Source organism: Panthera uncia, chromosome X (assembly GCF_023721935.1).
Source record: "Panthera uncia isolate 11264 chromosome X, Puncia_PCG_1.0, whole genome shotgun sequence".
NCBI classification, from domain to species: domain Eukaryota; kingdom Metazoa; phylum Chordata; class Mammalia; order Carnivora; family Felidae; genus Panthera; species Panthera uncia.
In genome coordinates, this window is record NC_064817.1 from 40,683,066 (window position 1) to 40,709,374 (window position 26,309).

Below are 26,309 nucleotides of genomic sequence, written 5' to 3' on the forward strand. Positions count from 1 at the left end.
GGGGCGGGCCCACAGTGACTGGAGACAGCTGGGTGAAGGTAGGGGAAGGGGGATAAAATTGTAGCCAGAGACCACCCTCCTCATGCCACCAGAGACCTCCCTTCCCATTCCAATGGTGTGACCTCCCCATCACCAGCACATCCCTCCTGGTTGGAAAGAATGAGAGTAGACAGTCAGTGGGTGGGCCCATCTGGCCAGATGGTATTTTGGCTGCAGCCTTTACACACACACACACATGTTGCTAGAACGCTGAACATGGACCGTGCCCCACCCAACATCCCCAATCCCAAATGCAGAGTAGCCAGGCTTCCAGACATAAATTAAAAAATAAAATAAAATAAAAAAGAGTTGGTCTCTGGGGAGGGAGAGCTCATGCAGAGATGAAGGCAAAGGCCCCTGGGAGCCAGGGCCAAGAAGGAGGAGAAATCCCTGCCCCTCCCCTCAGGATCCCCACTCCCCAGGGGCTTCTGCCCTAAAACAGGGTCATTAACACCAGCCATCAGGCCTCCAACCCCTTTAATGTCCAGTCTCCCAACCTATTTGATTTTGGCGGTCCCATTTTCCCACCACAGCCCAAGGGAATGGTTTCCTGGTGGGTGGGGAGGGGAAGGAGTAGGTGCAGCTCGCAGGTCTTTAGCTGGTTTCTCGAGGTTCTACGTCTGGGTCAGGGGACCCCACGCACTCCTTGCTGAGCCGCACAATTTCCTGGGAGAGAACTTCAATGTCCTAAGAAACAAACGAGCCATCAGGGGCCAGAGGAAGCAGCAGGGGAAGCTCCCTCACCAAGCTTGGGGTGTCATCCATCTCACCTCATTAATCAATGCCCAGCTATGTCTAGCCTGGCACAGGAAGGTATTTTGAGAGGCTCACAGAACCCCAGCGGTGGGCTGGGCTTGGAAAAGATAAGTGTGGGGGGGAAGGGAGGGGGAGCCTCCCAGGGATATGGATATAGGCATGGATCACCAGCTGTGCATGGTGAGGGCTGGAGGATACAACCCTCACCTCACGACCATCTTTTCCACTAAATGGTGAGCTCACTTCTCAGAGGCAGGGGCTGGGTCTGCATAATTTCTGACTCCCCCAGAAATGGGGGAATATCTGGGGGGCAGGATGAGCAAGTAGACGTATGGGTGGATGCATCGGGGATCCATGGTAGGCAAACAGGTGGGCAACAACAGGTAGGCAGGCAGGTTGCTGGGCAGGTGGGTAAAAGGTAAGACAAGGGGCTACTGATGAGTAGGTAAGAGGGAGAGAGGGGTATGTCAGGAAATGGGTGGAAAGACATGGGGCAGACGATTAGATGGGTAGGGGGCAGATGACCTGGGGGCTGTGTGGTGGGGGGATCAGGTGGGTGTGGAGGGAGGAGGTGGCTAGATGGACAGATGGGTAGGCTGGTAGGCCACACTCACCTTGTGCAAGTGCATATTCTTGGTGAGCTGCTCCTCCAGCATGTTCTGTAGCTTCTTGTTCATCTCCCGAAGGTTCTCGTCGCCTGGCTTCACTAGGTCTCTCAAAACGCTGCCCAGCCCGCTGCGGTCTGTGTGGCCTGCTGCCACAGACACATCTGCAAGGGGCCAGGCTGAGAACCACCCCTTCGGCAGAGCCGGAGGAGAGATGACAGAGATGGGGCAGAAAAGAGGGAAACAGAGAGTGGGGGCAAAAAGTGGGGGGAGAAGCCACGTGATGCAGGGGGCAGAGGCCTTGCCATGTGAAACCTGGCTGTCACTTACTACCTGTGCAGCCCTGAGAAATGGGGCTAACAAACAATTCGTGGAGCTGGAAAAGTGTCTCTGGCTGCACGCAAAGCGCAGAGCACACGGTCAGCTCTCAGCACGTTGATCAGTCCATGTTATTCTGATCAATACGGGGAAAACAGGGATTGGAGAAGGTGTGAAAGAAAGGAGCAAAAGAAACGAAGATGGGAGAGGGGGGCAAAAGAGGAGAGAAAGTGGGAGAGGGGAGAAGAACAGATAAGGAGCCCCAAAGGGGTATGCATGCAGAGGATGAAAACGTCCAGAGGCGGCACAAGACAGACAGGCAGCAGGAGCAGTGAGACAAGATGAGGAGGCAGGGCAGATAGAAGAGGTAGGGGGAAGAGAGAAGGACAGAGAAACACACTGGAGAAAGGAGAGACCCTGGCAGAAGGGAAGAGCCGAGGTGAAAGACAGACACAGTGACAGGCCTGGCCTGCTCTCCCCTCCGGCAGCTGTGGTCCTTGTCAGTAACTCTGCTGAGTTGCAAGAGGAGAGGAAACAGTGGGGCAGGAGGGGGCAGGTCAGAGGCTGGATGGTGGGTGAGGCTAGGGATGGAGCACTGACCGATCCGGCTGTCCATGACGTAGGTCTCAATGATGGCACTCTTCCGGCAAAGGTCCTCTGCCATGGAGGCGCTGCTCACCTCCAGGTGCTTCACCTGCAGGGTGGCCCAGCATGTTCATGCACAACAAGGGGCCCAGCCAGGCAGCCCCCCAACACACACACAACGCCCCAGCCTCCTCTCCAAGGGTGTGCCAAGTGGGGACAGGCAGGCAGGCAGCACCTTCTCCTCCAGCATCCATTTCTCCTGCTGTGTCTCTGCCAGGCGCTGAAAGAGCTCGGCCACTTCCTCGTCTGACAGCTCTGCTGGCCGCGGAGGCTGGGCCTGAGGGCTGCTGGATAAGGACTGCAGGGAAGAGGAGGGGAGAGGCCAGCCCTGTCTCAGCGCTGCCACCTGCCCCAGATAGGATCAGGGGCTGGGAGGGAGCCAGGGGGGATGAGGACGGGCTCTGTGACGGGGGCTATAGGCAAGTCTCAGCACCTGCAAAGGCTCTGGGTCTCCCTTTGCCTAAAGAGGGACATAGGAGCCACCAAGTCATTTCCTTCCTGAGAAGATGAATGAAGGGCCTATAACAAATGAGATCTCATTTCCAGTTGACAGGAAAACTAGGGGACAGAGGGACAAGAAATATGACACCACTAGGAAGCCAGCAGGAAAACCAAAAAGGTGGGATGCTTTCTGCAGGTTAACTGGGTGGTTTCCTCTGTGGGTTGGTGCCATGAAAAAGAAAAAAGGGACCACACTAGACTCAAGACACTTAACGGACATAAAGCAGCCAGATGTGACATGAGCCCTGAAACTGAATGCTAGTTTTCGCAAAACCAGCAATCAAGGACATTTTGGGGCCAACCAGAGATGTGATTAAGGCCAAAGTACCAGATGAGATGAAAATTTACAAAACTGGGAGGGTAAAGATCAGCTGAACAAAAATGGGTTACTTATGATCTCATTTAGGTTCAAGAAAGACCAAGATTCAAGGGACCTAGGTGGCTCAGTCAGTTAAGCATCTGACTTCAGCTCAGGTCATGATTTCGCAGTTTGTGGGTTCGAGCCCCACGTCAGGCTCTGTGCTGACAGCTCAGAGCCTGGAACTTACTTCAGATTCTGTGTCTCCCTCTCTCTCCACCCCTCCCGGGCTCACTTTCTGTCTCTCTCTCAAAAATAAACAAACATTAAAAAAAAAAAAAAGAGCAAGATCTAGAAGGGTGTGAACCAAGGCTTTATAGTGGTGACCTCTGGATCTCTGGATGGTGAAGATGTGGTTTCTTTGGATTTAAAAGTCTTTGCTTGTGGGTGCTTTTCAAATCTTTCTATACAGCACACATACTACTTACAGATTGATAACAAATCATTTCCAAAGAAAAGTGGCCAGCCCAGGAAGCTGACATTATAGACGACAGTCACAAGTGATAATTATGAGTTGGAAAAAAGGACCTCCCATAGAGATGATGCACCTTCTATGAGCTACATATTTTATGACACCAGGAAAGGTGGAATTAGTTCACAGATGAGGGAACAGAGGGTCAGAGAGAATAACTTGCCCATCCCTGGTTTGGCAATCTGAATCCAAGTTGGCAAGCTTGGAGAACAGTTGACAGGGAAATGTGTGTGCTGGGCCCAGAGCAGTAGATGGCTGCAGGGGAGGAGAAAAGGTGGAACCCCAGAATCTGGGTAGGAGAGGCTGGGCTGTCGGCTCTTCCTAGCCCCTTACCCTGGCAGGAACAGTCGAGCTTTCCTTCTCCCGCAAGATCTCCCGGTAGCTGAAGGAGGAGACACTACTGCTGTCTCCAGTCTGGGTCCGGCTTGGTGAGTTCATCTCTGACAGAACCAGCTCCTCAAGGCCTGGGCAGAGAGAGAAGAGAAACCTGAGCCCCAATCCCCCAGGGTCCCAGGGCAGCGACTGGCAGGAAGAGGCAGAAATAGATTTGATGGAGATGGAAGGAGGCGATGTGACACTCGGCACGGGCAAGGTGGAAGCAGACAGTACGACAGGGAGAGGCAGAAACAGAGAAAGTGGCTGCCTCTCCAGGCAAACACACACACCAGAAGAGAAACAAAGGTGAAGCAGCTGGGAGAAAGTTGGCAATGTGGACCCGTACGGGCATAAAGGGCCATATGCACTCACTCAGACGTGGGTTATGCAGAAAGGAAGACCGACAGTTGGAGAGAGCACAGGGGGCACACCCACACGCAGAGGGGAAATCCCAGAGAGACAGTAAGCCACAGCAGATGAGAGGCAAATAGAGACCGGGCATAGAGACGTGGGTCAGAGCAGAGACCAGAGGGGAAAAAAGATGGAGATGGACATGTAGCCATGAACCTAAATCAGATTTCATCTAATGGACAAGGACGATGTATGGCAAGCCACTGGAATCTGCTTGTTGATGCATACACTAATCGGTTAGCAAAACAGAAACAAAACTCCTTTATAAAGAGAGGTCACTTCAGGAGACCCAGTGTCTCTGAGAGACACAGATTGGGTGTGCGATACATCCATTTTTGCCATGTCACTTAAAACAGGGCCACCGAGCTCGGGCCTCTACTCTTGCAGCTGCTTCTGGGTATCAGGGAAGGGGGCTGTCATCCCACCCCGAGGGTCTCCAGCAGGAGTCGATGGCTGCAGGGGGACAGGGGAGCAATTTTCTCTGAGCCTATGATGTGGGAGATGCACCAGAGCTATCATCACTGTGTCTTATCTATTTATTTAAATGTATTTATAGGCCATTTCCTTCTTAAAAAATAAAGTCCAAAGCAACTCAAGGGTTTTTGTTGTATCTTCTGCCCTAAGCAGCAGAAATAACATGGATTTTAGCTGCATGGTGATAATGCTGCACTGCTGTGTGTCTCTCTAGCTCAACCGGGAGCTCCCCGAGGACAGAGTTTTGGGGGGTTTCCTATCAAAGACCCTGGATGTGAGCATGGGGGCTCAGTCCCTATTCATAGAATGAGAGAATGGCTACAAGAAATTTAGAGACGCCAAGTGAGGTGTGGGAATATGTATGAGTTGGGGGGATCCAGAGACAGAGACAAAGACAGAGAAGAGAGAGAGAGAGGGAAGATAGAGACAGAGAAGGAAAAAGCAGCAAGGGGAAAAGAGAGAAGAGAGAAAGAAAGCAGGGAGAGAGAGAAAAGGAGAGACAGAGAGATGGCACAAGGCGGCACAGAGAGACCAAAACAGAGGAGAGACACAGAAAGAGGTAATGCAGAGGGGCACCCGGGGGGGCTCAGTCAAGTTAAGCATTCGACTCTCGGTTTTGGCTCAGGTCGTGATGTCATGGTTTTGTGAGTTCCAGCCCCACATCAGGCTCTGCGCTGATGGTGTGGAGCCTGCTTGGGATTCTCTCCCTCTCCCTCTGCCCCTCCCCAGCTCACGCTGTCTCTGTCTCTCTCAAAATAAATAAACACACATAAAAAATTTTTTAAAAAATGAAAAAGAAAGAGGTAATGCAGACAGCAGGAGAAACAGAGGAGAGACAGACGCACCAAGTTCAAGAGGGACAGAAAGCGCAGGACAGCCCGGTGGAACGAGGCACAGGAAATACCTCTGGCCTTTGGGCCCCAGCCTGGCCTCCTCCCCTGCACCCCAGCCCCCCCTGCCATTTGGTCCCTCACCAGAGCGGCTCTTGCTGTTGGTAAGGATGTCCTGCAGTCGCTCCTGCAGCTTATCAGCCCGTTTCCGCTCCAGGTGCAGCTGGCGCTTGAGGTCCTTGAGCTGTGGGGAACAGGGGGAAAGGGGAGGGCTGAGGCCCAGTGGACCCAGAGGTGGGGGGCCGTGCTTGGACACCTCCCCATCATACCGCAGCACTGCCCTTCTTCTCCAGGATTCGCTGCCCATCCACTGTGTCCTTCACTTCCTGTGGGATAGAGAAGGTGTGGCTGGTGGCTGCCACAACGGCCATGTGCAGTGCGTTCCCTCCCCGCCCCGTTACTATGTGCTGAGGCCCAGGCTGTATCTGGACTGGCAGAGGGACAAGTGACCTGTTTCAGGTTGCTGATGGTTTTCAGGTGGCAGTCCTGCTCCTCCTGGGCCTGCTGGAGCTGATCCCGCACACCCTGTAGCTCCTCTTCCTTGCTCTGCAAACCAGAGGGCAGCTCAGGCCTCTACTTGGGCAACTTCTGTCCTCCCTCTAGGGCCTGGCCCTCCCGGGAGAGAAGGATGCCATCATGCAGGGGGGCACCTTCAGCTCATCAGCGTGCTGCTCCCGACATCGCTTGAGGGCTTCCTCCTGCTCTTGCTGCTGCTGCTGCAGAGATTCCTATGAGACAAGTGGTGGGTCTGGCCATGGCCTCCCAGAGGACGTCACGCCCAGTGAGGGATGTGATGGCGGCAGGGGTCTGCGGGCATGTAGGAGACACTCCTGCAGGGAACACTGTGTGCCCTTAGGCAGTACACAGAAGTGTCACATCCAGGGCTGTGCTGTTTGCATCACAGACTGACATCTGCATTTTATTCTATTTAACAAAACATAACACAGCACTTACTGCACGCCAGGAATGTTGTAGGGATTTGACATATATTGACTCATTTTATACAATCCTCCCATAATACCTAGATGACAGGTATTATTATTATTATCCCTTTTTTACAGGTGAAGAGAACAGGCCACAGGTCAGGTAACTTGCCCACAATTAGCAAGGGGCCCAGCCAGGATGCAAACTCATGCAAATGACTACTTCCAGTGTCTGTGCTCTTCACTATTATGTGAGGTATTATTATGAGTCTTCAAAAAAAATGGCAGTAAAAATCCTTGTTTGAACAAAATCAGTATATTATTACAGGGGCGCCTGGGTGGCTGTCGGTTAAGTATCTGGCTTTGGCTCAGGTCACGGTCTCACGGCTCTTGAGTTCAAGCCCCGCATTAGGTGAGCTCAAGCCCCCGCTTCAAGATTCTCGGGGCGCCTGGGTGGCTCAGTCGGTTAAGTGGCCGACTTCGGCTCAGGTCATGATCTCACGGTCCGTGAGTTCGAGCCCCGCGTCGGGCTCTGTGCTGACAGCTCAGAGCCTGGAGCCTGTTTCAGATTCTGTGTCTCCCTCTCTCTGACCCTCCCCCGTTCATGCTCTGTCTCTCTCTGTCTCAAAAATAAATAAACGTTAAAAAAAATTAAAAAAAAAAAAAAGATTCTCTCTTTTCACCTCTCTCTGCCCCTCGCTCACTCATGTTCTCTCCCTCTCTCAAAAATAAAAAAAATAATTTAAAAAATAAAATAAAAATAAAAGAATAAACAGATGTCATAAAAACAAACAGTATATTACAATAATTTCCTGACAGAAACAGGTTCAGAAGGAAGAGATGCCTTTTCAAATTTGCATATCTGACATCCTGCCTTACTGATGGCCATCCCTTGACTCCCCTCTGGATGGCTGCCGTGGAGCTGGTGGGGCTGTGGGGATGTCCAAGTCCAGAGTATCTCAGGAAATTCCAGGGCCTGACTGCTCCCAGTCCCCTGGTTTGGCATGGATGTCCCCCAGTAGCCTCTGTGCCTCATCAGGCACCAACTCACCTCGGCCTCCTTCAAGCGCCGTTCAAACCAGCCTTTGGCTCCATCCATGGAGTGTACCTGAGCTTGAAGTTCTTCCACCGTTTGCTGGAGATTCTCCAGCTCCCGTGTTCGGGCCTGGAAGAGGGGAGACCGTCATGGATGGGGCAGGCAGAGGAGCGGACACCTCACCCACACCATCCCCTGGCCCACGGGCGATGCTGTGCTCTCCCACTTTTAGAGACAGAAGGATATCGCCATCCACCCACCCACCTTCTCCTCACGGATCTGCCCACGGAGCTCCTCCTCCTGCCGCTTCTTGTCTTCATGCAGCTCTCGGAGCTCCCGCTCGTAGCGGGCACGCACCCCCAGCACTTCCTTCTCATGCCGCAGTCGGACCGCTCCCAGCTCTTCCTTGTGCTGGGACTTCTCCTGCAGGGTCTCCATTGCCAGCTCATCCAGCATGGCCTTCCGCTTTTCAGCACTCTGGGGGGCAGGAGCATGCCAGTCAATCTCCTCTCTCAACGTCAGACGCGGCCTACCACCTTCTCCCCAAGGAACAAGCCCAATTCTGCCTCCTCCCCGTTCCCACAGAACCAGCGAAGTCACTCGTCTATCCTCACGGAACTGGTCACTTTCCATCCTTTCCTGTTGCCATGCGTTTGCCCACATCACCTGCTCCCTCCCCACAGACCAGGGCCAATCCCTCCCCTTGCAGCCTCTGGGCTTCCAGAGCTGCCCACCTTCCGAGCCTCCTGTAGTTCCTGGGTCAATTGCTCCTTCTCCTGCCCGATTTCTTGAAGTTGTTCCAGGAGCCGACTATTGGCACGTAATGACTCCTAATGAGGGGACAAAGGAGATGAGTTTCATAAAGAGCCTCCGGCAGGTGATGGTCACCCAGGACGCTTCTGGTAGACTGGTCTCCCCTAACCCCAGTAAAGTTGGTGCTGTTCTCTCCATTTCTAGATGAGAACCATGGCAGAGACTGGCAGCAGCTCCCCAGTGTTCTATGTGTCCTCCCCTCTGTCCCTAGCAATAGATTTCGTAGTTGGACACATGGTTGTCGAACTGATTTTTCCCTGCCTCCCTCGCAGTTAGGTGTGGCCCTATGATTAATTTCTGTATGAAGAAGTAGTGAGTGTAACTTAGGTTATACTCATAAAGGAAAGGGGCATGCTGGGCCCTTCCCTTTTTCCTCCTTCCTTCCAGACAGAATACAAACATGATGGTAGGGGAGCCTGAGCAAGCATCTTGGCTGCCAAGATAGAAGTCTTATGTTGAAGGTGGCAGAACTGCAATGTGGAAGGAATCTGGGTCACTGGTAATTGCAAAGCCATTGTTCCATCCCTAGACAGCCCACCCGGATTCTTACGTGACAGAGAACGAAGCTTCTATCTTATTTAATCCACTATGGTTCTGGTTTCTACTATAGACTCAAAATGGCTATCCTGTCTAACTGAAGAGGTTCAGTCTCAGCGAAGGAAGACAACATGGTCTAGGACACAAGGTGCTAATAAGTCAGGAAACCAGACTGGAACCTGGGTCCTCCTGACTCCATAGTCTTCTCCCTGCACCTCATGTAGGACTCCACGGAGCCAGCACTAGGGAACCGGGAGAAGACAGGTCATAGCCAGAGATGTCACCTGCAGCTGTGAGTTGAGGTCATCTTTCTGCCCCATGAGGTCTTCATACTCAGTCTGCCGCTGCCGCAATTCAGCTGCCAGCCCAGTATTCTCTTCTCGGAGCATATTGAGTTCTTGGGTCTTTGCTGTTTGGATCTGAAATAAACGGAGGTGATGGGAATTGGAGGGAAAAGGGACCCAGGGGCCAGCCATAGGGTGTGAGCTTCCCAGTTCTGGGGAGACAAGGAGAGAGGTGGAAAGAGAGCCAGGAGAGTAAGAGGATTTCAAAGGAAAAACGAATGAGATAAAGAGATCAACAGGGGAATGGATAAATGTAGTATGGTCATACAGTGGAATAGTAAACAGAGATAAAAGAACAGACCAATGCTAAGTATGGATGAGCCTCACAGGAAAGAAGCCAGGCACAAAAATGGGTGTCTGATTCCACTACATGAAGCTAATGAACAAGTAAAACTAATCTATGTCACTAGAGGTCGGAGGAGTGGTTATTTCTGGGGAAGTACTGATTGGGAAGGGGTAAAAGGGACTTTCCAAGGTGCTGAAAATGCTCTACATCTTGATCTGGGTGGTGGCCCCATGGAGACAGACAGACAGACATGATTCACTGAGTGTACACCACGATTGGTACACTTCTTATACTTCACTGGAGAGAAACTAGAAAATGCAAGAGAAGCAGGGATGGATGGCCAGAGAGAAGGGTGGAAGCCATCAGAGAGGAGAGGCTGAGAATCAAGCAGAAACAGAGGCAGGACAACAGCAGGAGGTCCAGACTGCTCTGCCCTGATGTGGATCAGAAGCAGAAGGAGACGGGAAACTGGGGAGGGATAAGCGAGGGCTCCCGGGTATCCTGTACCTGCTCCAGGGCTGCCAGGCTAGTCCTCAAGGCATTGTTCTCAGCCAAAAGTCCTTCCACTTGTTCCTGTGCGTCTGCACTCTGGATGGACACCTGGCCCCACCCCCACAATAGGTGAGAGTGGGTCCAGAACAGGGGGACAGGACCCACCCACAGCCAAGAAAGAAAACACACGGGTGCGCACCCACGACTAGGGGAGACAGGACCCCTGGGGCCTTGCCTGCCTGTACGATACCTGCTGAGGCTGCCCTCTACTCATCCCCTTACTTCCCAGAAGCTTCCCATTACCATGTACCTGATCTTGTAGGGCTCGCAGAGCTGCTGCATGCTCCAGGCGCTCCCCTTGCCGTTGATCTCTTAGTTCCGCCAAGCTCTGTAGGGACCAGATCAGGGGAGCCCATTCTAGACCTCAGTCTCCCTTGGGGTACATATAACCATACAGGATCCCTCTCTGACCCCCTAGCAGAATGTTCCCAGCACTTGAGGGCCTCGGACTACCCAGCCATCAGACTCAGACTCACCCAAATTCTAGGTCATTACCCCCAGGGGCCTCAGACCCCATATGCTAACTCCAAGAATCTCAGAAAACATCTAGGTTTTTAGGGATTTCAAACTCACTCCACTCCCATCCAAAAGAGGTCTCACACTCACCCAGATGCTAGCTTGGAGGCCCCAGGATTCTCAGACACACTTAGACCTAGGGACTACAGTGTCACTCAGACTCCTGACCCCAATCCCCATGGGTTTCAGGCACACTCAGTCTATGTCGCTAGCTCCCGAGAGTCTTAGGGTCCACCCAAACTCATAGTTCCAAACCTTAGAGGTCTCAAACCCCTACAGTCTCCTAGATTCCAGCTCCTGGTGATATCTGACTGACTACCCCCCCTCCACCTGCCACTCCTGTCCCCAGTCTCTGGGGATCTTCAGACCTAAGTAACTGAAGACCCAGCTTTACCCAGACTTCTGTCGCCAGCCTTAGACCTCCAAACCACCATATCCCTAATCCAAGGGATCTCAGACTCACCTGCTCTAGGGGGAAGCCTGGAGGCTTTAAAGTCCCCTAGCCTCTAACTCTCAGACTTTTGCTCCAGTCTCTGGATGTCTTCAACTAACCAGTTTTGTTTTGTTTTGTTTTGTTTTGTTTTGTTTTGCTTTGCTTTGCTTTGTTTTGTTTTTATTCACAGCCTCCAGAGGTCTCAGGACCACTTAGCCTAAGTAATCCAACTTACTAGTTGTCTCAGCTCCCCAAACCAGCCCCCATACCCTGAGGGCCTCAAACACACTCAGCCTCCAGGCGCACCTGTCATACCCTTGAAAGTCTTGTATCTAGAGGGTGCCCCTGGGTGGCTCAGTTGGTTAAGTGACTGACTCTTGATTTTGGCTTAGATCATGATCTCACAGTTCATGAGTTTGAGCCCCACATCGGGCTCTGTGTACTGACAATGTGGAGCCTGCTTGGGATGCCCTCTCCCCCCTCTGCCCCTCCCCCCCCAAATAAATTAACTAATTAAAAAAAAAGAAAGTCTTATATCTATGCAGCCCCCAAAGGTCTCAAAATCACCAAACCTCCAGGGAGTTCAGGCTCACTCCAGCTCTCGCTCCCAGCCCCCAATGACTCTAGACTCCTATCTCTAAACTCCCAGAGTTTGAGATTCATCCAACCTTGTGGCACACAGCTCCCAAGTCCTCAGCCCCCTGAGATCTTTGATTCATGCATACTCAGGCCAATTCCTAGGGCTCTCGGGGCTCCCTAATTCCCACTTTCTTAGCTCCAAGGGGGTCCAGTACCCATCCAGTCCCTATATTTCCAACACAAGAACTATTAGCCTCCACAGCCAGTCTCTGTAGACCTCAGGGTTCCCTGGACTCCTGGCCCTGGTCTCTACCCCAGCAATCCCAGAATCCAGCCCCTCACCTGATTGGCAGCCTCAAGTTCCTGCTGCAGCTTCTGAGTGCGAGCCAACTGAGCTTTGAGATCCGCTTCCTTCCGCTGCTGTAACTCCTCAATCTTATTCCTGAGGGTGATGGGGGGGCATGTTGACCATGGCCTGAGGACCCGTCTCCCACCTCTGCCCTTGTGGTCTTCAGGCAATTCTGCTGGGTACTGTCCCTATTGTCCACCAATACACCCACCCCTGGTAGTTACCGGCTATCATTGAATAGTGTCTCCTTTTCTGTCTGCAGACGGCAAAAACTGGGCACAGAAAGACAGACATAGATGGGTCAGTTCCACAAGTCAGTCCCCTCTCCAGTCCCTCAAAATTCATTTCCCCACCTTGGGAAAAAAAGAAATTTACCTTTCTTGCTTCTTTTTCAGTTTCTCAGAGAGCTGGGGTGGGGTGAAGGAGGGAGTGCAAATGTATCATTTGCATATTAATAAATACAAAAAAATAAATTTAATATTTATAGACACTTCTTACTAAGTCCTTTTTTGGAGCTGGAATTTACTTATGTTATCTCATGGGATCCTCAGAGCAGTCCTGAGAAGTGAGTACTACTGGTTTTACAAATGGGGAAACTGAGTCTCAGAAGAGTTAAGTAATTTGGTTGCTCAGGTGGTCAGGAGCAACAACATGACCTCAACCCAGCTCCCTCAGGCTCCAAAGGCCAGCATTTATGCCCCCAACATATTGCTTGACAGCCACATCATAGAATGGCTAGGGGAGGAGGCCTGGAAGGCAAGATCATGATCGCCTGCCTCATCGCTGGGTCTCCAGCACCTAAGATAAGAGCCAGCAGTCTACACGATGGATGGATGAACAAGCAGAACTGAGAGGACACATAAGAGAAAGATGTGGCCTGCCAGCCACAAGACAGAGGAAGCACATTAGCCTATTCCATATTGAACGCAACTCTGAGACATAAATGTGAGTCTCTCATTTCACAGATAGTGACATTGAGGCTTTGAGGGGGGTACTCCGCTCCTCCTGCCCTGCCAGGGGAAGCATGGCAGGTGGGGAGTAGGGTGGAACAAAGTCCAGGGAAAACTCAGCAGCCCCACCTTAGCAAGTTCCTCCTGCAGTCTGGATGTTTCAGCCTGCTTCGAGCTCTGCAGGGAAGGATGAGGGAGGGAGCTATCTTCAGCAAAGGGGGAGGTGAGGCCTGTGGCTTCCCCTACCCTCCTGCCTTCCTAATCCATTAGCCCATAAGATGGTGATGTCACAGACATTTCCGTGGGACCATAGACTGAGCTAGGGCACCTGCCTGCCTCCTGACACTCCAGCCCCAACAGACCCAGATTCACCTCCAAGCCTTGCAGTTGCTCCCAGAGCAATCTCTTTTCTTCCTTCTCCATTTCCCATTTCAGCTCCACTTCTGCCAATGGCATGGGGGCTGGGACAGTAGGGGCTGGGCCCCCTGGGGGGTCCCCTTGGCCCTCACTGGCAGCTTGGGATCTCTCGGCCTCTTTCCCATAGCGCTCTTGCAGGGCTGGTGGGTAGAACAGAAATATATGATGGATGAGGTGGTCTCCGAAGACCTTTGCCATGCCTCAAATAGATGGGAGAATTAGCCTTGGATCCCTCAGGTAGAAGAGACCCTGCCCAAAATGACCAAAAGCTTAAAAAACAAAGGCTCAGCCCCATCCACACCTCTCACAAATATTTTTTTCAAGTTTATTTATTTATCTTGAGAGAGACAGAATCTCAAGCAGGCTCCGTGCTGTCAGCGCAGAGCCCCATTTGGGGCTCGAACTCACAAACCATGAGATCATGACCTGAGCCGGAACCAAGAGTCAGACACTTAGCCAACTGAGCCACCTGGGCACCTCCCTTCACAAATCTTTTAAGCCCTACCATCCACTGAAATCCTGTCTACAATCAGACCAGCCCAAGCTGGTTTCCCTGAGCCCCACCCCTCCACCCCCCAGGCCCCACCATCCTCTACTCACTACTTACAGCTGAATCCTCCTATAACCTCATCTTCAACCAAATTCTACAAAGTCTCCCTCCGGATCACCAAACTACCACCCACCACGCCACAAGCCCCAAACATCCCCACGTTGGGACCCACACTCTACTAGCCTTTATCCCAGACCCCACTGACAATCTGGGCTCAGAATCTCCCCCAAGCTCCTTTGTTCACTTTCTCCGTTTAGCAAACAGCTCCTTTCTGATGTTCAATCTGCTAATCTAACGTTTGCTAGGTACCAGGCACTGAACTAAAACTAAGAAAGCTACCACCTCTTAGCTCAGCTCTACTGCAATCTTCCGGGGAGTGTACATCCCTACAAGCTCTCTGTAGATGAGGAAGCTTTGACTCAGAGAGGTGAAATGGCTTGTCCAAAGTTATACACTGGTTCATAGCAGGGCCAAGCCTAATTCTGAAGCCTTTCCCCTGCCCCCAGGGGGAAGACACCCTACTCAGCCCCCAAGGTCTCTGCATCTCCCAGGAGGGCCTCCTTGTACCTGCCACATTTTTCTGCAAGGCTGTGTTCTCGGCCTGCAGCCTCAGCAGCTCACCATCCACAAGACTCCCAGCTTGGGTAGTGCCTGCCCTGGCAGCCCCATCCTTCAGTTGCTGGTTCTCCCGCTCCAGCTGCTCCATCTGGCTGCAGAGCTGAACAGGGGAGGAGGGAGGGAGCAGAAAAGCAGAGAATCAAAACAACATTTGCTGAAATATACATGGTACTTGGCTGATTTACTTTATAGTTCACTGAATTCTCATAATGTCTCTGTGATGTAGGTACTGTCATTCCTCATTATCTACCCCCCCCCCCCCCCCCACTTCACAGATAAGGATGCTGAGCCACAAATGTTAAATGACCTCAAATTCCACATCTGGTAAGTGGCAGAGTCACAGAGGATTGAGGATACCAAGAACACTTTTCTGCTTGCCCAATCCCAACCTCATAGTCATAATTCAAGACCTCAGGCTCCTCTGGAAGTTGCTGGTCCCAGATGTCAACATCACAAATAGCCCTGCTGCCACACCTCTTCTGTGAAGGGTCTGTGTCTGGGAGCCTAGGCACCACAGCTTTCAGGGCATTTCCAAAGCCAGTGCTACCCACAGCCACCCCCTCCCCCCGCCTTCCACCATCATCAGCGCTCGGCCTTGGAGCGAGGTACAATGCAAATAAGACTAGGCCAGCCCCTTGCTCGACTCCTGGCCAAAACACAGTTTGCAGAGCATTCCTGATAAGTGACACTAAAACCCCATTTCCAGATGAGAATACTGAGACCTACAGAGAATTTTTATTTTTTTGCCTGGAATTACTTTCTACCCAGAACACTATTCCTTTCATCCAGTTCTTCACATGACTGTCTCCTTTGCATCCTACAGTGCTCTGTTCAGATGTATTCCTTGAAGTAGTAATCCCCCAACACAGAAATCCCAATACTCTCTGTCACAGCACTCTGTTAATTTCTTTTTTTACCTAGTACTAATCACAATTAAATTTACCTAGTACGCTAATTTCCTAAAGCTCTGCACATTTTTGGATTATAAATTGTGATCGACAATTAAACTTTATTTTGTAACATAGGGTCACAAGCACAGATTCTGAAACCAGACTGCTTGGATGTGAACTTCTACTCTGCTATTTATTAGCTATGTGACCTTGAGACAAATTACTTTACTTCTCTGGGGCTCAGTTTTCCTCATGTGCTTAGTAGGGATACTACTAATATCTCATTGGCCTGTTGTAAGAATAAATGAGTGAATAATGTAAAACACATCAAACAGGACCTGGCACACAGTAACCACTATGTAACTGTCAGCTATCTGTACTATTATTATTTTTTAATATCTTATCTTTCTCCCCACCCCATAAGCAGAATATAAGCTACCTAAGAGTGGGGGCTGTTCTGTGCCGCTCACAACTATGTCCAGAACACAGAGCATGAAGGAGGTGCTCAATAACTATTTGTTGAAGGAAAAATTGAGCCGAAATATCTTGGCAAATAAGTGGTAGAGGTAGGCCTTGAATCCAGGTCTCTCTGTTAGCACTTCCAGTTCCCAGGAGGAGGAGGAGGAGGGGGAGTGTGAAGGAGGTTCTATACCTGGTCCAGTGCCTAGCCCAGGACAGGTGCTGGAAAACACAAGCTATATTTATGGAGGAATCCCTGTCCCTGCCTCATCCTAAAAGAACCATGATACCATTGAGGCTGGAGGCAGGATGCAGTGAGAAGTGAGGTGATGAGGTCAGCTATTACATGAGCACCGGGGGGTCTGAACAGTCAGGGTCAGGGACCCACTCGGAGTTGTTGCTTAAAGGAGTGATGTGGTTAGGCCTGCAGGTCAGGACAACCTCTAGGGCACAGACTGGTAGGACAAACTAGAAGTAAGGAGACCAGCAAGAAGGCTGTGGGAATAGAGCAGGTAAGAGGCAGTAAGGGCTGAGGCAGAGCAGGGCCACAGGATGGATCCAAAACTTTTAAATAGTCAAAAAATATTTTAGAGGGAAAATGAATCAGTAATAATAAAAAGATAGTAGCTAACACCTACATAGCTGATACTATGTGTGAAGCTCCGTTATAAGTGGTGTACAGACATTAATCCATTCAATCTTCACAAAATCCCTGCAAAGCAGGTACTGTCGTTATCATTTCCAATTTAAACATCTAGGAACCAAGGAACAGGCAGGTCAAGTGACTTGCTCAAGATTACAGTTAGTAAAAGGCAGAGCCAAGAGTTTAATCTAGGCCTTATGGTTCTTAACTTAGAGTTGTTAAATCACCTCTCCCGATATTGTAACTGTTTAAAGGTTGTTTTCGTATTTTGTTATTTAAGGTCTTAAGTACTACATTCTCCCATGCAGCCCTGGAAATACCATTTTTGCTGCCGTGATAATTTTTTCCTCAAAACACACTAAAACTTTAGAGACTTATTGATCATGGATACAGAAGATAGATAAAGAAACAAAAGATAATATCTCTAACTCCCTAGTAGATTCAGAAACAGCCAGGACACTAAAACCAGTGAGGAGATAGAATGATCCAATCCAGCACGAATTATCTAGAAGAACTAGAACTCCAGGCTCATGTCAGATGAAGGGAAGGAAGAGTAAAGGGAAGCAGCTAGAACATCTTTCCATATCATGCTAGGCATAAGAACTTTACCTAAGACCCTCCAGACCCTCCAATGCCCTGGAGCTTCATAGCATCAGCTGTCAAATATACACAAGGGAACTTGAAGCTCAAAGAAAAGGAGTGCCTTGGTCTGGAATCAGCTGTCCTCAGGGCTTGCAGCCTTCTAATCGCAGCACAGTCGGCAGCCCCATTTGTCAAATCACTGCCCCCCAGCACATAGCAAGGATGTTTCAGCACCATGGACAGTGATCCAGGGCCAGCCTCTGTCCAACCACTTTCAGCTGCCCTCAGACTTTAGCCCAGGTGGCCCCTCCCCTCGGATACGCCCTTGGATCCCCTTTGGCAATCCCAGGCACCAGCACCTTGCTGAACTCCGCCATAAGTGTGCTGTTCTGCAAGCGGAAATCCTCCTCTTGGCTATGCAGCTTTGCCTGCAGCATCTCATTTTCGCTTAGCAACCCTTCGACTTCCTGCAATGGCAGACAAGGGCAGGGTCTCCAACAAGGGCAGAAAGGATGGAGAGGTAGGACAACGAAACAGGGAGAAAATGATGGGGGGGGAACATAGGGTACAGAGAATGGGATGGGTGAAATCAGGAGATAAAAGGAAGGAAAGAGACAGACATGGAAGGGTAGAGAGAAGGGAAGATGGACATGGCAGGGGAGAGAGTGGGAAGAAAGAGAGGGGTAGATAGAAATAGGTGAGAGGAGGTAGAGAGAGATGAGGGAAGGGGGATATATAGGGATGGAGAGGGAGAGAAAAAAAGGCAGAAAGAAAGATAGGAACAGAGAGATCAAAGGAGGGAGAAAAGAACAGAGGCAAGAGAGAGGGGGTCAGGGAAAGAAATGAGTCAAGAAGAGACAGAGGAACAGGGGGAGACAGAAACAAGGAGTCAGAGGGAGAGATAAAGAAAGGGAGAGAAGAGAAATGATGGCAGACAGGAACAGGCGGGGGAGAGAAAAAGGGAAGGTTGGATGGGGAGAGAAGCAAGAGTCAGAGAGGAACAGGAAAAGAGGCATAGAGAGACTCAGAGAGAAGGATGGGGAGAAAGGGAGAAGGAAAGACACAGAAAGAAGCACAGAGTGAGACAAACACAGGAAAATAAAGACAGACATAGAAACAGGTGACAGTGAGGTAGTCACAGATGTGAGTGCACACACAGAGAAAGAAAGGCCAGTACTAGGAGATCCCAGCATACAGAAATATCGCCCCTCAGTCTCCCAGACACACTCACCCACCATGGGTCCCCTTACCTGAGCTTTCTTGCTCTTGCTCAGTGCCTAAGGGTGAGGGGGTGGGAAGAGAGATAAGGTGAACAGAGATGGACTCCCTCACTAGGGTATGGAAACATTGTGGCAAGTGTCAAGGGGGTGGGTAATGATGACAGGTTCAAGGGATGGGAGTGTCTTTAACCACAGAACTTGAATGAAATTTGTAGTCCACAGGAATGATGAAGTGAGTGAGTGAACGACATCCTGTTTACATGTTTTCTTCTAAGCTCTGGAGACTGTTCATGAGTTTTAGTATTTAACCCTTCATGGGCTGGGTCTCTGGGCTCAGAAATTGTGGCTTCATTTCTACATCAGTCCAAACACATCTATGTGGATCCCTCCCATGCACCATGAAAACTGCTGCTCCCTTGTTGGGTAGCTGAGGGCACTGCCAGGTTGGGCAATCAGCACCCTACCAAAGAGAAGCTCACCTTCAGGACTACCAGACTTTCCGCATTCTGTATTCCTTCATCTAACAAATATTTATAGAGCACATAACATTGAGTTATGCATGGGGACAGGAAGAAAGAGATAAAGGAGGGCCTTGAATGCCTTGAGGGGCCATAATAGGTTACATGCAATTCATCTTCAGATGATCTGAGAGGTAGGTTTAGTCTCAATTTACCAACAGGGCCAGGACAGGGATGGGAAGTGGGAGCACAAGGCAGGAGTGTGAGTGGAGGATAGAAGGCAGATTCAAGGGGGGAACCTGGATGGCTCAGTCAGTTAAGTGTCTGACTCTTGATTTCAGCTCTGGTCATGATCCCAGGTTCATGGGATCAAGTCCCATATCGGGCTCTGCGCTGAGCGTGGAACCTGCTTAATATTCTCTCTCTCTCCCTCTGCCCCTCTACCCTGCTTGTGCACTCTTTCTCCCTCTCTCTCTCGCTCTCTCTCTCTCAAAAAAATTTTTAAAAATACAATTTAAAAAGGCAGATTCAAAACAGATTCACCCATGGATGTAACTATTTTTTAAAAGATTTTTAAAAATGTATTTATTTTGAAAGAGAGAGAGAGAGGGAGTGTGAGCAGGGGAGGGGCAGAGAGAGAATAACAAGGGCAGAGCCTCACAAACCATGAGATCACGACCTGAGCCAAAATCAAGAGACCAACGCTTAATCGACTGAGCCACCTAGGCAGCCCAAGAATTTTTTTGTTTTTAAGTAATCTTTACACCCAACGTGGGGCTTGAACTCACAACCCTGAGATCAAGAGTCGCATCCTCCACCGACTGAGCCAGCCAGGTGCCCCTGGATGTGACTATTTAGTTAGAAGGTAGTGAATGAGAATAAGTAATTGAAATTGAAAATGAATTAAGAGTAAACTAAAAATCAATAATTAAGCAGGATTAGATAAAATTAGCAAACTAAAGAGACTTCTGTGAAGAGTTTTTTTGAATAACTGATGACAGCATGTAACATTAGGTCTGGTTCCCTGTAGGTGCTCACTGGCTAGGTGAATGAGTCAGAGGGCTACAGGGAAGAATGGGTGGGTGATTGGGTGGAGGGAGGTACCTTCTGAGCTTTGTTGAACTCCTTATCCAGGTAGGCGACCTTCTGTCGAAGACTGGTGAGTTCTAGTGTGGGGAAAGCAGGGAGTCTCAGCCTCAGTCAGTGGTAGGAAGCTGAAAGGTCTTCCTGCCAGGCCTCTGAGGTTTTTTCCCTTGGCCTCTTATCTCCCAAAGCCACCCCCATCTACTGAAACCCTCTTGGCTCACCAACACCATTCTTGCGTAGTTCATCTGAAAGCTGGTAGTTATTTGTCCGGAGTTCCAGGAGCTGAGCCTTGGGGGAGGCAGGGAAGGGAAATGACTTGGTCAGGAATGTGTCCCTACTCTCACAGTGAGGGCACCAATCCCCTGAGCCCCACGGATCCTGCTGTCTTCCACATGCCTCTTTAGCCACTCCTTAAGACCTATGTACCCTGCATCCTAAATGAGCCTCCAGCCCCTCAGCCCATGTCCTACCTTCTCTAGCTCTACTTATAACCACAGCCAGCCTCACTCTTCTTTCTATCCTCTTCCAATTCACTCAGCACTCAGGCCATGACAGAGCACTGCTCCAGCAGGTTCTTGCTCAAATGCATGTTCCATGGTTCTCCACGCCCACAGGATAAAGTTCTTCCTCCTCATCCTCACTGGCCTCATCAGACACTAAACATTGTTCTATCTTTCTGTCATAGAAGAGTATTGTCTATACTCTTGGCTAGACTTGGAGGCTCCTGAGTATAGGGGACAGGGGCCTGCATTCCTCCTTTTTCAAGGGAAGAGGGCCCAGTATACTCCTGTCCAACTTACACTAAGTTGGGGGCTGCCTGGATCCTCCTTACCCCCAAGACTCTCAAAACACATCCAAACCACTTTCAAGAATTAAGGGAGAGTGAGGTATGGGCCACTCCAAATAACATACCCTTCCCAACAGCCCTATAAGGCACTGAGGCCAGTTATTCCCAGACCTACTGTCCCTTACCCCACCAAGATCTTTCCCTCCTCCCATGGCACCAGCCTCCACCCCCTGGTGGTCGGCTTAAGGTCAGAGGGCTTGGCCCTGTTCTTCTACCAGACCCAGTGATCTACCTGTCTTGACCCAATTTGTACACCCTTGTAACACATGGAGAAGCCCTATATATCAGAACCAAATGGTTTTTCCTTCACTCATGGCCCAGTGAAATCAATCTTCCTCACCCAAGGGTCCCCCACATCCCTCAAGAACTCCCCAGTCATGATCCAATGTGATGGTCCTACATCCTTCAGGGTCTCTCCTCCACAAAGCCTTGGGTGGGCCAGTTGAGTGAGTACTCTTACTTGGAATCTCCCCACACAAGTTACAAGTTTTAACTTCCCCTTTCATGGTCCAGTGATCTTACCCTCTCACTCTAAGCCTCCATCACACAGGGACAACTGGTTTCTCTCATTCAAGGATCAAAGGACTACCTATACTCACTTGGAGTTCTTCCTCTCCTCCCACAGAATCCCACTCAGGGCTTCCCCCTTTCAGAGTCTCCTCCCACACAAAATCCAATGGTCTTCCCCAGTAAGGAACTCTCTCAACAAGGGCCTACTCTGGCCTTTCATCCGATCTCAGAGTTGTCCCAGAAAGAATCAAGTGGTCGATACCCAATTAGGGTACCTCCCTAAAGCCCAGTGATTTCCCCTCCATGTGGTCCGAGGTAACACTCTTTAACCTCTTCTGGTCTTCTCTCCAACAGGAGTTAACGGTATTACCCAGTCAGGGTCCTCTTCACCCCAGACCTAATGGGATCACCTGTAATCACCCAATGGTACCACCACCTCTTAGGATCCAGTACCAGCACTCACGCAGGATCTCCACCTCTCAGGAACAATGACAGCATGTGGGTTCTTTCCCCAATTCCTCGGCATAGTGGTATCTCCCACAAACATTTCCACCTTCCACCGGGTAATGGTATTGCCCATTCAAGGGCTCCCCCCACCATGACACAAATGGCCCAACGTCTGCTTCCTTCCTCTCCAGACAAAATGGTTTCGCCCTCTCAGGATTTCCTTCCCTCAAAACCCAATGTTATTATCACCGACCCATGGTGTCCCCCGCACGGGCCCAAAAGTCTCGTCCCCTCCAGGTCTGAGTAAGGTATCACCCACTCTAGGACTCTCTCCTCCGCCCACAAAGCTAATAGAATCCAACCCCTCAGAGCCCAATAGTATCTCGGAATCCAACAGTCTCACCACTCAGAGCCTCAGTTTCCCTTCTCCAGACCAACCCCTTAGACTCAAGGTCCATCCCAACCAACCCCTTCTCAAAGCCGGTGGCCCGACCTCTCTCTACCCCGCCCCCCGTCGGTTAACGCGGTGGTCTTTTCCCCGGTGAGCGGCACCTGCATCCGCTGAAACTCCTCCTCAGACAGAGCTTGCGCCATGTTCCTCCCCCCACCCCCCCCGACAGCCTTCAGCGCAGACGCAGTTCGTCCCTCCTGTCAGTATTCTGGCCGGATCAAACCACCGGCCAGGAATGGAGGGGGAGGAGTCTACCCCGGAAGTTCTGTATTTTAGAGACAGATAGAAGAGAATGAAACTGACAGGTCAAGTGAATTGCAATTTAATGTTTTACCACAAACTAGGTCATCTGATCTGGCTTTTGAGCTCTCACAAAGTACCCATTGTGATGCGACCCTGTGGTATCCCTGTGTCATGGTTGGACTCGTCGCTAGGGAAATGTTTGCCGACAGAAAATCACCCTTCCGCCGTACTCCTTTAATGAGAATGGTTGACTTATGATGTTAGAAGTGAAAGCGGAAGCTTTGCGCTGGTCTTGTTCCCGCCCTCCTCCGTGTGACCCCGGAGGGGAATCCCGCCCCCTGTGAAGCCCTTGGCTTTTTTTTTTTTTTTTGGTAAGATTTGACGCTAATTTTCTTGATATGATGCTGTAAATCATGTTAGGTAAAGGACCTAGGCACAAATAAATTTAAAATACCTGAGAGGAAAGAATGGCAGTGAATCAAACTTCGTTTAAAAAACAAAACAAAACAAAAACAGGATGGCGAAACACCAGGAACATCCAAATAAGTAATAAAATGCTCTATAATCCTCTCTTGTGCTTTCTGGCCCCCTCTGCAACGCCCGCCACCCATGCAGTAGTTTTTATCTGGGATAAAGAAAAACATTAGAAAGCCTGCTTAGAAACATATAAATACTAGCACGCTATTTTTTTTAATATTTCTTTGGGGGGGTGGTAACTAACTTTGATATTTTAATTTTTTTTTCAACGTTTTTTTTTATTTATTTTGGGACAGAGAGAGACAGAGCATGAACGGGGGAGGGGCAGAGAGAGAGGGAGACACAGAATCGGAAACAGGCTCCAGGCTCCGAGCCATCAGCCCGGAGCCTGACGCGGGGCTCGAACTCACGGACCGCGAGATCGTGACCTGGCTGAAGTCGGACGCTTAACCGACTGCGCCACCCAGGCGCCCCTAACTTTGATATTTTAAATGTACACAGAAACAAGAATGGTACAAGGAAATTCTATGTAGCCTTTACCCAAATTCATCAATTGTTTACGTTTTACCACCTTTTCTTTATCATTCTTTCTATATAAAATTTCTGAACCATTGGCTTCTGTATTTATTGATGATTTTCTAACACCAACTCCTTTGGTATTTATTAGTTGCTGTTCTACTGTAAGGAAGAGCTTTCTCTTCCATTTATGTATGTATAGCTGTACAGACTTATTTTATTCAATGAATTATAATCACTATCATTATTTTCTTTGCCGCTCAAACTGTTCCGGATTTGGCCAGTGGGAGTTCCTTCAAGTTGACTTCTGTGTCCCTTTGGCATGCTGCCATCACAGTTTTTCTTTTCTTTTCTTTTCTTTTTTTTTTGTAGCACTTTCTTGTTGGCACTACAAGATGCTACAGACTCACCTTATTCTTTTTCAGCCCCAGTTGACAAAGTGTTCATTGCTACTAGGGTCTAATTGTTTCTAGGCACTCTTAGTGTACACAGTTAGGAAATATATGTATGTATTCTAATCCAGCTAGTCATACATATCTATTTATATATTTTGCTATAGGTATCTATATTTTGAAAACATAAGTTCATTACTAATACCTTACATTTCAGCCCAACAACACAAGGTTCATTTTAGTTTTCTCACTTTCCATATTTGTAAATCCCTTCTCCAACAGAAAGAAACCTGGCTCTCATTATCCACAATAAATTTACTTATTTGTGTAATCATACACATTAAATAACCAAAATTGCTAAACCATAAGACTACTTCAAAAAACAAACCTACCAACTAGAGGTCAATAGTTGTATTACAGTCTTTTGTCTTTAGCGTCATGACAGTCTATAGTCAAAATACTGGGTTTTACAATCTTCAATATTTGACACAGTTCCTTTTGTCTTTAATATGATAGTAGTCAAAATACTGTGTTCAAAAACTACTTGAATTAGTTCTCCTCCTCCTCAAACCCCTTCAATTAGGCTGTGTTATTCATTTGAAATGCAGTAAGATTCCTTTGTTTCTGTTTGAATTACATTTTGCCCCTCCCACCCTTGCTAAGGTAACCACTCTACTTTCTGATTTATCCCTTCTGTGTTTCTTTTCACTCAGATAAACAGGTATATGTATATTATCTTATTTATCCTACATGAAGGATAGCATGCTTTGCATTTTTCATTTGATAATATCTCCTTTCTCACAGCCACACAGTACCCCATTATGTAGACACAATTTAACCACTCTCCTATGTTTTTCCATGTAGGTTGTTTCCAATATTAATTATAAACAATGCCGAAAAGAATACCCTCGTACATATATGTATTTTTGTATTATCTGAGGTATATCTTTAGGGTAAATACATAGGACTAGGACTGCTGCATCAAAAAGTGCATATATAGTTTTGTTAGGTATGTACAAATTTCCTACCAAAAGGGCTGTTCCAATTTTATTTCCACTAGCACTGTATTTGACAGCCTGTTTCCCCACAGCCTTTCCAACAGACTATGTTGTATTTAAAACTTTTCCCTGATCTGAGAGACGAGAGATGGTAGCTCATTGAAGCGTTTGTGGGTTTTTCTGCCCTCATTTCATAGGGATAAATAATTTTCCTGCTGTGGGAAAATGTTTTCAGCCAAGGCTCCTTTTTCCCTTTTGTAATTTCATGAACCTTATTGAGATGCTCTCCCTCTCTCTCCCACCCCCCCCCAAAAGATAAACCGAGGCTTATTAAAAATTTTAAGAGTTTATTTAAGCAAAAATATATTTGAATTAGGCAGTGTGGTAAGGTCCCCTCCCTAAGGAAAAAAAAACAAAACCTCAAGGCAACCTGGCTATACACATACGCGACAACAGCCCTCAAGACCTTGTAACATGAGACCACTTAATCAGACTACATGTTTATGTGTTACCATATATGGAAACAAAAAAGTAAAAAAAAAATGTATATTTTAAAAAAAATTTTTTTACATTGATTTATTTTTGAGAAACAGAGTGAGACAAAGCATGAGCGGGGGTGGGGCAGAGAGAGAAGGAGACACAGAATCTGAAGCAGGCTCCAGGCTCTGAGCAAGCGGTCAGCACAGAGCCTGATGCGGGGCTTGAACTCACAAACTGTGAGATCATGACCTGAGCCGAAGTCGGATGCTCAACTGACTGAGCCACCCAGGCGCCCCAAAAGTAAAAATATATTTTAAAAAACTACGCCATGTGGCATTCAGTGCTCAGTTCTTGGGGTAAAAACCCAACTGAGCCATGCTGGCACAAATAAGTTGTTCCTAAAAACAAAACAAAAAACAAAAACAAAAAAACCACATCAGCATCGTGACTCTATGCGAGAATCCTGCTACAGCAACATCTAATCTAGTAGATGGAAAGGAGCCCTGAGAAGCTGTACAAAAATAAAATATTTTATGGCCGGAAGGGAACGGGAATAAGGAAATTTTCTAAGCAAAAAACCCAGATTGGTTATTGCAAGGTTACTTTCCTTTAGGGATCGCAGGAGTCTGTCAGGCAGACTACCAAACTAGTGCTGATCAGGTGATTCCTGATTGACTGTGTACGATTCTATTTCTGGGAGAGCCAAAACTGTAATTAAGTCTTGGTTTGGTGAAGTGGGGCTTAGCATAAGCAATTCCATTTTGGGCCTGTTGTCTTGTTTGTTTATTTTAACAATACATATACTTATCTTAAGGGTACAGTTCAGTGAGCTTTGACAATGTATACAACTTTGTAACCACTAC

At 48.9% G+C, this 26,309-nt stretch overlaps 2 protein-coding genes across 2 annotated transcripts in view; both read right to left on the minus strand.

The window, feature by feature from the left end:
- Positions 1-176: 176 nt before the first annotated feature.
- On the minus strand, positions 177-22,604 carry GRIPAP1 (GRIP1 associated protein 1). The gene is made up of 26 exons (XM_049643821.1): positions 22,442-22,604; positions 20,307-20,373; positions 20,104-20,165; positions 18,572-18,598; positions 17,681-17,788; positions 14,697-14,847; positions 13,535-13,719; positions 13,292-13,339; positions 12,588-12,619; positions 12,437-12,484; positions 12,206-12,305; positions 10,586-10,663; positions 10,291-10,383; positions 9,438-9,572; positions 8,538-8,633; positions 8,068-8,280; positions 7,819-7,932; positions 6,495-6,572; positions 6,295-6,390; positions 6,114-6,170; positions 5,929-6,028; positions 4,028-4,158; positions 2,539-2,661; positions 2,319-2,412; positions 1,410-1,564; positions 177-726 (listed from the first exon to the last, which is right to left on the minus strand). Exons 1-26 carry the CDS (start codon positions 22,481-22,483, stop codon positions 634-636), a joined length of 2,526 nt encoding a protein of 841 aa, XP_049499778.1. The 5' UTR covers positions 22,484-22,604; the 3' UTR covers positions 177-633.
- Positions 13,919-26,309, minus strand: part of GPKOW (G-patch domain and KOW motifs) — a 123,052-nt gene continuing 110,661 nt past the window's right edge. The window contains exon 12 of the transcript XR_007460470.1: positions 13,919-13,933. The gene's annotated coding sequence lies outside the window, so the exon portion shown is untranslated. The remainder of the gene's footprint in view (positions 13,934-26,309) is intronic.

Bases quoted from the DNA above. Each gene is read 5' to 3' on its own strand.
- GRIPAP1 (XM_049643821.1), bottom strand. From the start codon at position 22,483: ATGGCGCAAGCTCTGTCTGAGGAGGAGTTTCAGCGGATGCAG. The intron at 10,384-10,585 runs GTACATGGTAAT...GGGTGGGGCCAG, and splicing joins TGCGAGCCCTACAAGATCAG to GTGTCCATCCAGAGTGCAGA. The intron at 6,029-6,113 runs GTATGATGGGGA...TGTTCCCCACAG, and splicing joins AGAAGAAGGGCAGTGCTGCG to CTCAAGGACCTCAAGCGCCA.